This window comes from Mytilus edulis, chromosome 2 (assembly GCF_963676685.1).
Source record: "Mytilus edulis chromosome 2, xbMytEdul2.2, whole genome shotgun sequence".
In the NCBI taxonomy this organism is placed as follows: Eukaryota; Metazoa; Mollusca; class Bivalvia; order Mytilida; family Mytilidae; genus Mytilus; species Mytilus edulis.
In genome coordinates, this window is record NC_092345.1 from 81,389,720 (window position 1) to 81,407,459 (window position 17,740).

The 17,740-nt window shown below is 31.3% G+C and overlaps 1 protein-coding gene across 1 annotated transcript; it reads left to right on the forward strand.

Moving 5' to 3' along the window:
* Window positions 1-216: 216 nt before the first annotated feature.
* LOC139513125 (ubiquitin-conjugating enzyme E2 Z-like) lies at window positions 217-15,625 on the forward strand. Its single transcript, XM_071301351.1, has 8 exons — window positions 217-386; window positions 4,889-4,961; window positions 5,952-6,139; window positions 7,831-7,942; window positions 8,279-8,391; window positions 9,406-9,496; window positions 11,263-11,724; window positions 12,494-15,625. The coding sequence occupies exons 1-7, from the start codon at window positions 244-246 to the stop codon at window positions 11,416-11,418; spliced, it is 876 nt and encodes a 291-aa protein (XP_071157452.1). The 5' UTR covers window positions 217-243; the 3' UTR covers window positions 11,419-11,724; window positions 12,494-15,625.
* The last annotated feature ends 2,115 nt before the right edge of the window (window positions 15,626-17,740 follow it).

Here is a 17,740-nt window from a genome sequence, read left to right on the forward strand (position 1 = left end):
TTTTGATCACTGAAGTGTTTGGGTAAAGGCATTTTATGAATAGAATGTACAGCTTTTGTTAGACTATGATTTTCCTTTTTAATCTCTAACTAAAACATCAAACATTATAACCCTTCTTTTATTTTTTTTAAGTATGCTTACCATGGGAAAAATATTAAAAAAGTACTCATTTAAGTGTAATACTATATGTTTTAAAGATCTAGAATATATTCCTATTATTTTCTCAATGTGAAAGTAGACAAGATGGCGACTTCCAGTGCAGACGAAACAACACAAAGTGATGCAGGAGATCTTTTGGAAAAAATATCTGATAAATGGGATCCCTGTACCTGTAGAGATTGGGAAAATGAGAAACCAACTCAGCAGTGCTTTCTCAGAATAAAAAGGTTCTTAAAAATAGAGAGAGAAGTTAAATACCTTTCTTTTTTTACTGGAGTGACTGTAGAATTATATACAGATATATATTTACACATGACTCATGAGCCCCTAAAAGATTCTACAGGTATTGAACTATTCTACAGGTATTGAACTAATCTACAGGTATTGAACTATTCTACAGGTACTTATCAAATTAAAATGTCAATGATGCAGATTATTATAAACCAAGGTCCATTCGAAGCGGTCCATTAAGCTTCATAAAAAAAACCCAGAGATAGTAATTTTCCAGCAAAAAAAAGAATGTACATTTTTCAAAGTGGGATGCATGTACATGTACCCCATAATTAAATTTGCCTGTTATGTTGGTCATTTCAGTACTGACAGTAATCCAAATAATAATGATATCTTGAAAGGCTATTATATTGTTTTGCCTTGTATGTACTCGAGATTCCGCCAATTTAGACGCACCCCTTGATTGACTGCAAGGGTACAGTGGATCCATGTACACTCCCTAAGGATTAATGGAGATGTGTCCTTTACAATATTATCCCACCACCAGAACAATCCCCACCCAACACCGCCCAAGGGAGCGTGTAGGACACCGGGAAGTCTGTTATTATGGTGGAGGAAGCCGATGTACTCGGAGAGAACCACCGGGCCACTCGGTGGAAACAGACAAACCAGAGAGATATCAGAAGATTGATCTCCAGGTCAAAGTAGGGGACAACTTTGACCAACCGAGGCCCCCAAAGTACCCATTCTAGTTTAAACTCCGGTGTGGGTACCAGAGATGTGTGTGAGAGGGTGAAAATTACCCTTCTGATATACTGATATTTTTAGCACCCCAAGTGAGAATCGAACTCAGGACCTTCAGCACTGTAGCCATCGGTCTTAACCACTAGACCACGAACTCACACTTGACGGTGTCCTTAAAGCATCATCGCCAAAAAGCCAAAAACTAAGATTGAAATACCATTTAAATTCAGCAGCGACTTGAGAAATTCCTTAAACTTGAGCCTATCAATTCCCAAAATGCAATTGATAGCGCATCTCTAGAATTGACAGACATTATTAAAACTGCTGCCAATATTTCCCTTAAAAGGCGTAAAGCCCAAACGGGTAAGGGGGTTAAACACCAAAAGTGGTTTGACTGTAATCTTGCATATTTGCGAAAAAACCTATTTAGTTATGGGAAAATTTATTCTCGATTTCCCAGAGATCCTGCTGTTAAAGGTCACTTTTATAAACTACAGCGCTTATATACTAAGGCACGAAAACACAAATACAGAGAGTACAAGCAGTCTTTGTTGAAGCAGATAGAAACACTGCACGAGGAAAACCCTAAGCAGTACTGGCAACTGATTGATGAACTTCAGGGTAAGGAAAAGGATGATAAAAGTGCATTAGTCGCACCATTTGATTGGTTGAATCATTTTAAAAATTTGACAGAACCAAAAGATGAGTTTAAAGAACGACTGCAATTTTTGGAGGAAAAGCTAAATATTCTTGAAAAAAGAAAGTGCTTTAATGAACTTGATAGTAGGATCTCTGAAACCGAAATATCTACTGCTTTGTCATCTTTAAAAATTAATAAAGCAGCAGGGTTGGATAACATCTCTAACAGTATGCTAAAATATGGTCAAACCTCTTTGTTACCTTGTTTACTAAAAATTTTTAATAATTGCCTCTCTTATGGAAAATACCCAGAACCCTGGACTATTGGCTACATATTCCCAATTCATAAAGGGAATGATGCATCTGATCCTAATAATTATAGAGGAATAACTATTACTGATGCTTTGGGGAAGCTTTTTAATAAAATTCTTGACACCCGTCTTTGCAAATTTTTAGATAAATATCAGATCATTAAAGATAGCCAAATTGGCTTCACAAGGAAAGCGCGACCATCTGACCATATGTTCATACTTAAGACCATTATCGATAAGTACTGTCATACTTAAGAAGGTAGAGTGTTTGCCTGTTTTGTTGATTTCCAAAAGGCCTTTGACACGGTCATTCATCCAGGTATAAAACTCAAGTTATTAAACATTGGGCTGGGTACAAATTTTTATAATATAATTAAGAGTATGTATGCCCAGAGTAAATCCTGTATTCGATTAAAGAATAGAGTTACAGACCTTTTTCCAACTAAGGTGGGAGTGAAACAGGGAGATAATTTGAGTCCTAATTTGTTTAAAATATTTATAAATGATCTCCCTGATTATCTAGAAAAGTCACCTGATCCAGTCTTGGTTAACTCAAAGCCAGTTCATTGTTTATTATATGCTGACGATATTGTCATTTTTTCTTCCTCGGAAAAGGGGCTTCAGTGTAAACTTGATCAATTAAATAATTATTGTAAAGATTGGTGTATGAAAATTAATCTAAAAAAAACTAAGGTGATGGTATTTAACAAAGCAGGCAGGCATATAAAACATAATTTTTATTTTAATGACATGTTGATAGATTGTGTTCAACATTGTAAATATTTAGGTATAACATTTAGTGCATCAGGATCTTTTTCCTTTGCTCAGAAGGAATTGTACAATAAGGCATTGAAAGCATTCTACAAGCTACGAAAGGATTTTTTATCACTGAATCCCAATATTAAAAACAGCCTCCATGTATTTGATCATACAATTAAACCCATTCTTTTGTATAGTTCGGAAATTTGGGGCTTTTTTAATCCTTTCAAAAAAAAATTAAATTCTCAGACTTCTACAGTTGATCAAGCTTATCCTAAACTTTTTTCAGATAGATTACATATGAAATTTTGTAAATTATTACTAGGTGTGGGGAAAAGAGCAACAAACCTTGCCACTCTTTCAGAACTTGGGAGATTTCCTTTACATTTTGATATCACCAAATCTATGATCAGATACTGGCACCGGCTTGAAAATTTGGGTTCATCCTTTCCCTTACTAAAAGATGCATATTTAGAGTCAAAGCTATTATTTGAATCAAAAATTCCCTCTTGGTATGGATCTTTAAACTATTTGCAAAAAAAAATTAATGGGGTTGACAGTCTAACCTTTGCAAGCAACTTTAGATTCAAAATTTTAATTAAAAAGTTTTTGTATGAGCACTATGAAATACAATGGAGAAACCAAATGCACAATTGTGCTGATGGGAAGCTTTGTAGCTATAGCACTTTTAAGACTCATTTTGGTCTTGAAAGATACCTTACTATATTACAATCACCTGAGCAGAGGAGAAATTTCACTCGATTGCGTATTTCTTCTCACAGACTAAGAATTGAACAAGGTCGCTATCAGGGTACTCTCCGACAAGACAGAATATGTCTCAGGTGCACCTCAAATGAAGTTGATGATGAAAAACATTTTTTATTCTCATGTACATCATCACAAGATAAGAGAAATTATTTGAATTCCACTATTGACTTACTATGCCCAAACTTTAAGCATTTGATTCCTAGTCAAAAACTGATATGGCTTCTTAATGTAGAGAATCTTGATATTTTGATATCTGTCTGTGAGTTAATTGATGAAGATAAAATATAACTTTAAAGATAAATATTTAATCAGGCTTTCTGCACTAGGCACAAGGTTGGCATGGTGGGGTACAGGACACATCGTACAAGTTCTATTACCTTCTTGTTTGCGATATTATTATTTTTTTTATTAAACTGGTAATATTTTATCTTTTTTGTAATTTGTGCACTTTGGCATGTCAATTAGCATTGTCCCTTGGTGCCTCTTGCAGTTGTGTCACTTTAAATAGTACTGACTCCTCTGCACCAGGCACGAGGATGACATACCATTTATGTGCAACTTCTTACAATATCTTACCATATCATTAATGTCCCGAAACACATTTTAATATGCACCCACCATGCCATATAGCACCGTCCCTAGGTGCCTCTTGCAGTTCAGCTAGATATATTTAGCCTACTCACAGTATTCTTTTTTGTTACTTTCCAGAGGTGTGCCTGAGACAAAGGTTTTATATATATACTAATATGTGATAACTGTTGTTTCTTATTTGTGTTTGTAACTTGTGTTGTTTATTATATTTGTAAAAGAATATTATATTACAATGATATTATATTATGCTCCTTGTGAGCCCATTTTATGGAAATAAAGCATCTTCTTCTTCTTCTTCTTCTATATCCAAAATTTTAACATAAGTTGATAGTTGTCTCCCAGGCAATCATACTACATTTCCTTATTTTACAAATGTTTTAATATAGAGAGATAGAAACTTTAGACAGGAAAAATATCAGCAAGATAAGATCTACAGATATGTCAAAATGCCTGAAATTGTATGTTAACTAGAGCTGTTCCATTTAATGATGATTGTTAAATGTAAGTGGCCTGCATTGTTTAAAATATGTACATATGTAGGTGAGTGACCCAATCTCTGTAGTTTTAATTATGGTCAATATTGAATTGTTGTTTAACTCACTTCAGGATCAATTTTTTAATGCTTATTGGAAAATATGCTGTACCTACAAAATGTACATATAATGGTCATTTTGATTTATTTGCAGAGACATTATGGCTATTTATAATGAACCACCACCTTTTATCTGTATAGTACCAGACAAAGAAGACATGACAAAGGTATAAAAATAACATACAGCCTAACTTAAAATGCAGTTATATAAGATTTCTGTCTTTTTTAGACTTCTTTTGATTTTAGCTTTGTTTTTGTTTATAGAAAGTTAGCTTTTTGTCGAGCCAGTGACTTTTGTCGCAAAAGCGAGACATAGCGAGTCCTACATTGCATCAGAGGTGGTGGCGGCAGCCATGTCCACAAATATTCACCCTGTGGTTAAAGTTTTTGAAATTTTAATTACTTTCTAAAACTGTTCTGGATTTCTACCAAACTTGGACAAAAGTGTGTTTATGATCATAAGATGGTATCCAGAAATTAATTTTGTAAAAAAATCCTGTTTATCTGTATTTAAAATTTTTACTAATAAATGGACTTAGTTTTTCTGCCAGTTAACCACTTTGTTTTTTTTGCTTCATGTTTTTCTTAAAATGGGTGTCAAAGTTGAGTTTTTATGCCCCACCTGGGGGCATTATGTTTTTGGTTTGAGTGTCTGTAAGTCCGTCAGTCCATCTGTCCCACATAAGGTTAAAGTTTTTGGTCAAGGTATGATATGATCTTTCTATTTTTTTATGCCAAATTGAAGTTTTGACCCCAATTCCGTGGTCCACTGAACATAGAAAATGCAAGTATGAGTTTGGCATCCATGTACTGTGAACACATCCTTGTCTTATAGATACATCAAGAGAACACATAACTATAGCTGATCATTGTTGTTGAAGTTGGGGTCAGTTTAATCATCCCATTACTTGCTATTTTAGAAATTTCCTTGGTAATGAATTTCAGATGTAAGATCTTGTCGCCAATATTTTTGTCATTTTACACAAAAAATTTATTAATTATTCACCAGAGTTTTAATGATAAATAGCCAAAAGGTAATAAACAAACTATGTAATTCAATAATCTTATCTTTTAATATGTACTTTTTAAGATTTTTATAGAAATTCTATCTTGGAAAGAATCATTTAAGCATTATGACTTGATAATTTGTTTTTCAGATTCATGCATTGATCACAGGACCATTTGACACACCATATGAGGGAGGTTTTTTCCTGTTTCTAATTCGATGTCCACCAGACTATCCTATTAGACCTCCTCGAGTAAAACTGCTAACAACAGGCAACAAAGAAGTCAGATTTAATCCAAATCTATACAAAAATGGAAAAGTCTGTTTAAGTATTTTAGGGTAAGAACATGAAAAGAGAATTAATTTGAAATTTTGTTGGAAAAGTCAATTTGCAATCAGTAAAAATGCTGATGCAAGAATTTATTTTGGTTTTCAAAAAGGGGAGAACTGTTTGGAAAAATTTGGATTCTCAGGAAAATTTGGATTCCTGATTCATATTGTTATACATGTATAGTTTTATACACATATCTTCATAATCTAAGATATTTATATAAAACTATATAACAATATGTCACTGGAATCCAAGTGGGATTTTCTTGTTGTGTTGTTGGCCTTCGACTGTAATCTTCTCTTTGGTCAGGTTGTTGTCTCTTTGAGGCCTAAATTAAAATATTGTTTGTTTGCCCTTTTCCGACCCTATGTTTTGAAACAGGGTAGGTAGGTAGGTAAAATATTTTATTTTTTCCCAAAAAAAATAACTTGGCTCGGTATATTATTTTTCATGGGTAGGCAGGTAGGTTTAATATTTTATTTTATATATACAAAATCAGCATAATGTCATTTTTTAGATATAGAAATATCATTTTTGTCTGTTTTGTTTTTGCAAATAAGTTTTCTGGGACTATTAGTTTTGAAGAGAAAAAATATCAATATCACATAGAATGTGAAGCACATAATGTGACATATATTCATATGCACTACTATTTCGTTTTCAAATATCAAAATATAGAGCTGTGCCTCATATCTTCAACTTTTACATGCCTGGAACTTTGAACTTGCACTTATATTCTGTACTACGTACCTTGTACGCTTACCTAAAGGTTTTCTGTAAGAGATAACTTTGTACTGGTAAGATATGTCCGGACAGACATACATTACTAGTAGAAAAAGTCCCTAGAGTGTTAAAAATTTCGTGTGTGCCTTTGTTTCCAATAAAAATGCTATAGAATTAAAACTCAATTGTCACGTAGTTTTAAACATCGCATTTATAAATGATTTGTATAGAAAACTTGGCGATTTTACTGCCAGATATTCTCTTCTTTACAGGGTTTTGTCACTTTTGGTTCATGTCAGATATAAATAATATAGCGGCATCGTTAACATAATCATCCTGATCTGCGCATCACAAAAGGCCATTCCTAGGCTACATAGAATACAACGTCCGTTTACAAATTAGTTTGTACACATGTTGATAATTTTGTATCAAACGAACTTTTTTGTAAATGAACCCTGCTCTTTAAGTATAAAGCCTTAAGATACAGAGTAACGTACGTTATATCATGATTTCCTCGATTTCAAACAAATGCTTTGAAACTTCAAATGCAATTGTTCATGTCAAACGCTCAGGTGATACCAAACGGACTGGACCTTATACGTTAAAGATGAAACCCGAGGATTCCGGTAAAAAAGTTTTGAGCGGGAAATACAAATATAAGATTTTTCAGGCGGAACGAATTTATAGGGTCGGTCGGTAAAGGGCAAACAAACAATATTTTAATTTAAGCCTGAGATATTCCTTATTTCCATTTTCAATTTTATTCCTGTCAATGTAATGTTAAAGAAATTAGAGTCAAGTCTGCTTGAGTTCAATTCCGCCTATATCTAATGTCATTGGATGTGAAAGCTATTATAAAGATTCACTGAAAAATAATTAGATTTAAAATTGAATTCTTAGTTTGAAATCTGATTTCATAGTTGTACTGTTAACACTATTTATGTTGATTAGAGTAATGCTATGTTTTAATTTTAAGGACATGGGCCGGTCCAGCCTGGAGTCCAGCACAAAGTTTATCAAGTATATTGATTTCCATACAGTCATTATTAAATGAGAAACCTTACCACAATGAACCAGGATTTGAATGGGTATTTATAATTTATTTCTGATGAAAGAAATCAATTTTTTTATTTTTTTTTACCAAATTATATTTAATATGAAGAAAACTATGTGGCTTTGCTTATTTTCTGATTATTATGGGGACCATTATTTTAAATTTTCTGGAGAAACATGCATTTTTGATTTAATTTAACAAGATTTTAAACTTATGAAAGTTAGTGTTTTGCCGTTTTAAGGTCAACTCAATTACCAAAGCAGCATAGTCTTAAATTTGACATAAACATAAACCAGAGTAAAAACCGTACCAGTTGAGCAATGTGAGCTCCTTTACAGTATTCCAAATTCTTTTAATTCTATTAAAATAGGAAAGAAATCCTGGAGATGCACAACGATATAATGATGTCATCCGTCATGAGACATTAAGAGTAGCTGTATGTGATATGTTAGAGAGAAAATGTCCGTGTCCTGAAAGCTTGTAGTAAGTGTATTGATTTGGAAAATTCTTATATAGAATTGCCGTCTTCTGTTCATAACTTAAATTGTTCGTTAATGAACATTTTTGAAATAAATGAAGCTCTGTTTATATATAAATATTCATATTACTGTAAATTCTGAAATTATTGCGAGGTTTTTATAATTGTGAAAAATGCGAGAGTTGTAAACGCAATGAAGTAAACTCTCATTTTGAAATATTTTATATGAATTAAACAAGATTTTTCTAAAAATCGTAAAAAAATAAAATCTCATTTAAGTCTAAAATGACAAATTTGCAATAATAAAGCATGCAATCATATCTAAACTTACAGTATTCAGTTTAATAATGTCTACTCGAACATAAGGAATTTTTGTTAGACACAGCTGGGGATCTATTACCCACAACCACAATCACACATGAAGAAGGTTGAACAAATGTCCGAAAATACATGTTTTTTTTTAATATCATAAAGATATGAATTATGCAAATGATAAAAATAGTTCAAGAATTTGAAAAGAAATGAGGGTGCACACTACTTTGTCAAAAATAAAACATGACAAAAATAGAAAACAACAATTGAATCAACCTTGTATGAAGTACTGCATAATCCCCGTCTGCCAGGCAATTTAAATTTATAGAGTAAAATCCTTCAGATTATACATGCTCTAATTTGGTAGTTGTGTAAATCTCTTTTATAATATGCTCCTGCTAAAATTATTAATGTTTGACTGCTTTCAGCAAATTTTTTTTCAGGGAAATTTTAGCAGCTATATAGAAGTATGTTCATGTTAATCATAACTTGGTTATGAGTATAAAAAAAAGGCCAGTTTGTCACACAGGAAAGAAACAAGAAAGACTATTATGATAAAAGCTTTCTGCACTTGATTCTTTACAAAATTGTATAGTTCTACATTTAGGATTTTTAAAATGTCTATAAATTATTGTTTCTCAGACTGTTACTCAATTACCAAATATATTACTTATTTATTTTAAAATGATAATTTTTATCTATTTCAGTGATGTGATGGAATCATCATTTCTAGATTATTACGAATATTATGAAACTGTGTGCAATTCAAACATGTCCAAACAGGGCCAATCAATGCAGGTAACTACATAAGTCACTGTTATTTATTATTGTATTTGAAAATAGCACTGATGTTAATACAACCTGTTTAAGTTGGTACCAAACACCTTGACTAAAACTTTTATTGGCTCATTTAATTTTCATAAAACTGTCTTTTTTGAAGAGTTATCTCCCATATCAGTGCAAATCTCCATAGGAATTACAAAATCATGATTTTTTAGCTTTCCTCAAGTTAGTTTTTATGGGACTTTTTTTTGTGTATATTTGGGGTATAATGCTATAGATTAAAACTTAAAGTCATATGAAACCTCAAATTAAAAAAAAATATGCATATGTTTTTTAAAACTAAATGGATAGTTTTCATTATACAACTTACGTACATATACTTTTTTCTGAGGAAAATTCTTTAATTTTTCCACATTTAGAAGAAGTTTACTTATTTTTAATTGATTAATTCCAGGAAGCAATTCGCCGACATATTTTCCGTATGCATAGTGACCTAAGCGTGACCCTCCTCGTTAAAATCCAGTGATAGCAATACGCATGAATCTGTCATTAAAATAAACAATTACCTGATTGTATATGTTAAACACGTGCTAAATACCCATGCTTTTTGTTGATTATTTACTATATGGTGAGAATCGGTAAACTTCGGCTTCAAAACACGGCATTTAATGAGTAGCCATATTTGTTCAATCATAACAGACAGATATAAAAAAAAATTGACGATTATAAAATATATTTACGTAAAAAATGATAAAATCGTGCACAGAGGACTTAGTTGATGATATATACATGCATTGGTTCAAGAATTGGATGAACATTATTTTTCACCAGTCACTCGTTTCTTATGACTTTAAAAATCTTGTTTTAATTAATTTAAGGTAAGGGTCAAAGGAGTAGGTTCAGTAAGACCCATTTTTGGCCCCAAAATATAGCAGTTTTACAAAATTGTGAAAATGTAATATTTAAGCTATTTATTGGAAAGAAGAATGTCCCTGCTACATGAATATGGGCTGTTTTTGACAATACAATGCACATATGTCGGGTAGTAGCACCATTAAGTCATGCTAAATTACTGAAATCTTCAAAATTTTAGCATTTTAGGTAGTTAAATTTTAGACGATTTCCGTCTTAAATGGAAGTGGCCGCATTCGTGTTCATTCATAATATTAAAATGTAAGTTGTATTTGTTGATAATACATAATATATTTAAAGGTTGAGGATGAACACGGATGCGGCCACTTTCATTTTTGACAAAAACCATCTAAAAAGTGAGGTTTTTTGGCATATTTGATAGATTTTTTAGATTTAAACTTGAATCGGAGCGTTTTTAATGACTAAATCAGTTAAAATCTACCACAAAAACTTATCGAATCAATTAAAATAAACATTTAAGTGTTTAAAAAGTGTCTTAAATCTTTCGTTAGATGAACTTGAAAATTGAGGCCAAAATCTGTCCTTACCGGACCTACTCCTTTATGCTAGATTGACTGGACTAATATTGGAATTATCATCCAATCAGGGCAATTTATTTGTGTTTTTACAGACCTTTATTTGTTCAGGAACAAATAGGCAATTTGCTACATGGTTTACAATACTTACCAAATTTGCCAATTTGATGCTGATAGGCTGTACAGCTTGATTTTATTTTGTTTTCTGTTGAATTTCCTATATCCAATTCCAATATACTGTTTCAACGTTCAACTATTCTACATGTTATAATGAAATATTTTTGGCTGATAGCTTGTAAGTGAAATTTTTCTCATTAAAATGTCTTCTTGCAGGACCCCTTTGGTGACAGAAGGAAGCAATTTGATTACAAAGGAATTTTAAAAAGACTTAATGTAGTTAAAAATAAACTTGAAGAGAAACTGAAGACCAAACCATTATCAGATGATGAAGATTCTGATTTAGACACTGACTCCAGTACTAATAGATGACATACCGGCTAGCTGCAGTATTTCTGATTTAGACAGACTCTATTACTAATAGAAGAGTCAAGACATAGCAATATAAACTGCTTGCTGCAGTTTTTACTGATCTCTCAATGAATTAGTGTAGTCTTATTGCATTGTTAAACTAGCAAATAACAATACTATTTGTATGCTAGCCATAACTTAGACTTTGCTGTTGAGAATGTTCATAATTATGATAGTGTTGTAATGAAGCCTCTTTGTTTACTTCAAATAATTTGATACCTACTGTTAAAACTTTGGGTCAAATTCTTCATGTTTAAGGCACTTACAGCTTTTTAGCTCACCTGGCCTAAAAGGCCATGTGAGCTTTTCTCATCACTTGGCGTCCGTCGTCGTCGTCATCGTCGACGTCGTCGTCGTCTGTCGTCGTTAACAATTTTTCAAACATCTTCTCCTCTGAAACTACTGAATGGATTTGAATGAAACTTAAAATGATTGTTCCTTAGATTATCCTGCACAAAGTGTGTGCTTCGATTTTTGATCCGTCAAAAAACATGGCCGCTGTTACTTAAAATAGAACATAGGGGTCAAATGCAGTTTTTGGCTTATATCTCAAAAATGGAAGCATTTAGAGCAAATCTGACATGGGGTAAAAATATTCATTAGGTCAAGATCTATCAGCCCTGAAAATTTCAGATGAATCAAACAACCCATTGTTGGGTTGCTGCCACTTAATTGGTAATTTTAAGGAAATTTTGCAGTTTTTGGTCATTATCTTGAATATTATTATAGATAAAGATAAACTGTAAACAGCAAAAGTGATCAGCAAAGTAATATCTACAAATAAGTTAATATGACCAAAATTGTCAATTGACCCCTTAAGGGGTTATTGCCTTTAATGACAATTTTTCACAATTTGTTCATCATATTTGCTAACTTTAAATATCTTCTCCTCTGAAACTACTCAACCAAATTCAACCAAACTTCATTTGAATGATCAGTAGGGTGTATAAAATAAATTTGTGTTTTATTTTCTATTTCGTCAAAAAACATGGCCGAAGGCATTGTTTACCAGGTGAGCGATTCAGGCTCTTGAGAGCCTCTTGTTTTTGATAGCCCTTCAGTTTGCATCATACTTTTAAGCATATATGATGGTATATTTCTTGCAAGAACTTCATAATTCACATAAAGCTAATGATATATATATACTAAGGAAGTTACGAATAGTTTTTATACGATCGCAAAATTTGAAAAAATTTTCGTCGTATATTGCTATCACGTTGGCGTCGTCGTCTGCGTCGTCATCGTCTTCCGAATACTTTTAGTTTTCGCACTCTAACTTTAGTAAAAGTGAATAGAAATCTATGAAATTTTAACACAAGGTTTATGACCACAAAAGGAAGGTTAGTATTGATTTTGGGAGTTTTGGTCCCAACATTTTAGGAATTAGGGGCCAAAAAGGGCCCAAATAAGCATTTTCTTGGTTTTCGCACTATAACTTTAGTTTAAGTTAATAGAAATCTATGAAATTTTGACACAAGGTTTATGACCACAAAAGAACGGTTGGGATTGATTTTGGGAGTTTTGGTTTCAACAGTTTAGGAATTAGGGGCCAAAAAAGGGCCCAAATAAGCATTATTCTTGGTTTTCGCACAATAACTTTAGTTTAAGTAAATAGAAATCAATGAAATTTAAACACAATGTTTTAAAATGACTACAAAAGGAAGGTTGGTATTGATTTTGGGAGTTTAGGTCCCAACAGTTTAGGAATTAGGGGCCAAAAAGGGACCCAAATAAGCATTTTTCTTGGTTTTCGCACCATAACGTTAGTATAAGTAAATAGAAATCTATGAAATTTAAACACAAGGTTTATGACCATAAAAGGAAGGTTGGTATTGATTTTGGGAGTTTTGGTCCCAACAGAATAAGGGTCCAAAATTAAACTTTTTTTGATTTCATCAAAATTGAATAATTGGGGTTCTTTGATATGCCGGATCTAACTGTCATGACTGTGTATGTAAATTCTTAACTTTTGGTCCCGTTTTCAAATTGGTCTACATTGAGGTCCAAAGGGTCCAAAATTAAACTTAGTTTGATTTTGACAAAAAATGAATCAGTTAGGTTCTTTGATATGCTGAATCTAAAAATGTACTTAGATTCTTGATTATTGGCCCAGTTTTCAAGTTGGTCCAAATCGGGGTCCAAAATTAAACTTTGTTTGATTTCATCAAAAATTGAATAAATGGGGTTCTTTGATATACCAAATCTAACTGTGTATGTAGATTCTTCATTTTTGGTCCTGTTTTCAAATTGGTCTACACTAAAGTCCAAAGGGTCCAAAATTAAACTTTGTCTGATTTTAACAAAAATTGAAATCTTGGGGTTCTTTGATATGCTGAATCCAAAAATGTACTTAGATTTTTTATTATGGGCCCAGTTTTCAAGTTGGTCCAAATCAGGATCTAAAATTATTATATTAAGTATTGTGCAATAGCAAGTCTTTTCAATTGCACAGTATTGGGCAATGGCAAGAAATATCTAATTGCACAATATTGTGAAATAGCAATTTTTTTTTAATTAGAGTTATCTTTCTTTGTCCAGAATAGTAAGCAAGAAACATCTAATTGCGAAATATTGTGCAATAGCAAGATTTTTTTTTAATTGGAGTTATCTTTCTTTGTCCAGAATCAACTTAAATCTTTGTTATATACAATATACAATGTATATTCACTTTTTACTACCATCTGATAAATTAAAATAATCTTTACCATTCAGTGATAACAAGCAGTTTTTTTACATCTTAATATTTTATGATGTATTTAAATGAGTAGTTATTGTTGCAAACTCCATTAGAAATTTTAATTGAGATTAGTTTTGGAATAAGGGAAAGGGGGATGTGATTAAAAAAATTGGGTTCAATTTTTCTCATTTGAAATTTCATAAATAAAAAAGAAAATTTCTTCAAACATTTTTTTGAGAGGATTAATATTCAACAGCATAGTGAATTGCTCTAAGAGAAAACAAAAATTTTAAGTTCATTAGAACACATTCATTCTGTGTCAGAAACCTATGCTGTGTCAACTATTTAATCACAATCCAAATTTAGAGCTGAATCCAGCTTGAATGTTGTGTCCATACTTGCCCCAACCGTTCAGGGTTCAACCTCTGCGGTCGTATAAAGCTACGCCCTGTAGAGCATCTGGTTTTTATATATATAATAAGGTATTCAATGGGATAATATATAGATTTTTTTCTTTTATTCCATGTTTTGTACTGCTGTATCAAATAGTGCTACCTCTTAAATTAGGGCTGTTCCAGAATTAAACGAATGGGGGATATTATTTTAGACCCCTACCACTCATAAATAATTTATTAATCAATAACATGAATAAAAATTTCTATCAAATTTTTTTCAAGATAAATTAAAATCTATATAGATTTACTTTTTTGCTACATTCAAAATTAATTTATTAAGCTTTTACTATGTCTATTGACATGACTGATGATTTAGTTCAATTTGTGGGTACTTATTTTGTGGATTTTTGTGAAAAATGAATATGTGTTTAACAAAATACATGTTTATTACAGGTGTGTATGCAGAATCTATTAAAATTGCAAAATCAGGTATCCATGAAAATAAAAATTTCCCTGAATTCTAAAAAAAGAATTAAGTCAGTTTTTTTTTGGTGTGATAATTTTACAAAATGTCTTAATTTAAAGAATATTTATTATAGCCTGTTTGTTTTCAGATTAACACTTATTTTCATAACTGAAAAGTTTTGATATATACACTAAACTTTATGTTAAAGTCTATATAGCTTTGTTCAGTTTAAAATAGTTATATTATTTGTAATTTTGAAAATAGAAACAGAATGATTCATATATTTTCTTCAATGTACCGTAATATTTCTAAATTACAGTAAAGGAAATATATGAAACATGATTTTTTATTACTTTTCTATTGTTACTTGTGAAATGGAGTATTTTACAATTAACTATTATTTATCTATTAATCATTTGACCATTTTTTAGTCATCATATTTGTTAAAAGCATAAAGCATAATGGTGAATGAAAATAACAAGTCCATGCATATTATATGAGTAAATGACCAATACTTTTAATTGTCAGTCATTACTAACATCATGGTACTAAATGTGTTCACTATAGCTTTTAAAGTATACAAAGTCAGCTAAGTCTTATTTAGCTTATATGTATTCACAAAAACTCATACATCAGTATTGCAATTTGAAAAATAAATTATTGACTTTGAAGAAGGTAATTTTTTACTCATAAAGTTTTACTACATCTTGTTCATATATTACTATGAGGATGGTAAAAAGGGGTTCTGAACACTGAAACACATGAAATAAAAATTGGGGGAAAACGAAGCACAAGAAATTTTCAGGAAAAAAGTACTAGAAGTAATTACTCAGTCATTCTTGGAGCTCATGCTGTCACCTTTTAGCGACCACTAGTTGCATCTGATTCTGACAAATATTATTCATAGTAATTTGTTGGACTTTATTGTATTCCTAACATATACAATATAATAGCAAAACTTTTCGGTCAAATGCGGTACAAGTAGGATAAATAAAGAGTATTGACACAACACGTAAAATAAATGAAGGGAAGCATGAAGCATGCACATCAAACCAAATACTAGAAAACAATAAACAAAACATAAAAACACAAAAAAAAGTGAAATAAAAAAACTGAAAGAGTTGCACGAAATTAACACTTTACCATCCTCAACTATATTTTTTCCATCTTTGGGTTGAGTCCTGTTAGATCCTGGTTAGATCTACAAGTTAGCAGATCAGAATATAAGAATTTTCACTAATTTCATACCAGAATTTATTTCATAACTGAGAGTTTGACATGAGGATCAAATGCCTATCTCCTGTTGCTCATGTTGATGTTAAGCAAAATCTCCTGTCATTCATTTGATGTATCTGGGGTTTGCAAGGGCTGATTTAGATTCAGGGTGTGACACATCCCCCCTTTTTTATGGAAATACCAATATGGTAACTGCATAGATTTTCAACATGCCCTACTCTTAACATTGCTTAGCTTGGATAATAATAGTCTGACATTTGATTTAATTGACTCTGTATACTAAAGACAAGTTTGTCCTGTAAAATGGACATGAATTGGGGAGCAAATGTGTTGTTTTTTCACTTGTTATATACATTAAAGTTATGTGAATTTGTAGAATTCGATAATGTATTTATTGTTTATATTGTTATAAGTACTTGTATGTAACATATGTATTACAGTAAAACCTAATCATGTACAGTGGATAATAATCAGTATTAATCAATATAATGCAGTCAAGAGTCCACAATCTCATTTTCAGTATGCATACTTTAGCTTATTACTGTAAATTCAGAAATTATTGTGTGTATTTATTATTGTGATTTTGTAATTTTAGACTTAAATACATTTTTAGTTTTTGAGATATTGAGAAATTCCTGTTTAATTCATATAAAAAATTCAAGATGCGACTTTAAATTATTACAATTATAACCATTTTGCATTTTTTGGATTTCTGAATTTACAATATATAGCAACTGTTGTGTTAATTTCTTCTGCTGGACAGGAGTAAGATGCATCAAGAAAATAAAAAAAACTTATTTTAAATGTAAACCATGAAAGTTATACTTCTGTTGTGTTTGTTATTGGTTTTTGTTGTCTTTAAACCTGAATTGTAAATAATATTCAACACTTATGGAATAAAACCACTAATTCATAGCCTGATTGATTTGATACAGGATTACTTAAATCTTTTTGTGACACTTGTTACAGCTATGTATAGGAACTATTTTGTTTATAATATGTTCTTTATGACTGGGCCCAAATTAGTGGTTCTGTACCTTGTACAGTTTAGTCAGTAGTAAATTATTTTAACATATTCTGATTTCTTATATGAAAACCTACAAAAAAAGTTAATGTTTTGATTTCATGTATTGAAGATCTTTAAATGATCAATAAACCTTTTTAAATTTTTGCTTTGTAAACAATTTAATAATTATAGAATCACTAATCCAAGAATTTAAATATATTTTTTTTAAACCAGTGACCTGATAAACAACACACTGAATTCTAGTGTACTTTTTTTATTTGCAAAACAATTCAGTTTAAGGAATAACTAGTGATTTGATTTCTTTATGAGGAGGAACCTTGAGGGATCCTAAACTAGTAAGTATATGTTGCAAGTATATTTTTTTCCAGAAACAAACTTGTCACAGTAAAGACTGAAATAGGTATATGCATTAAAATCAAGATTGACATCTAAAATACAATTCAATGGTGGGTCATATTTTTGCTTCATAAATTTGTTTTCCT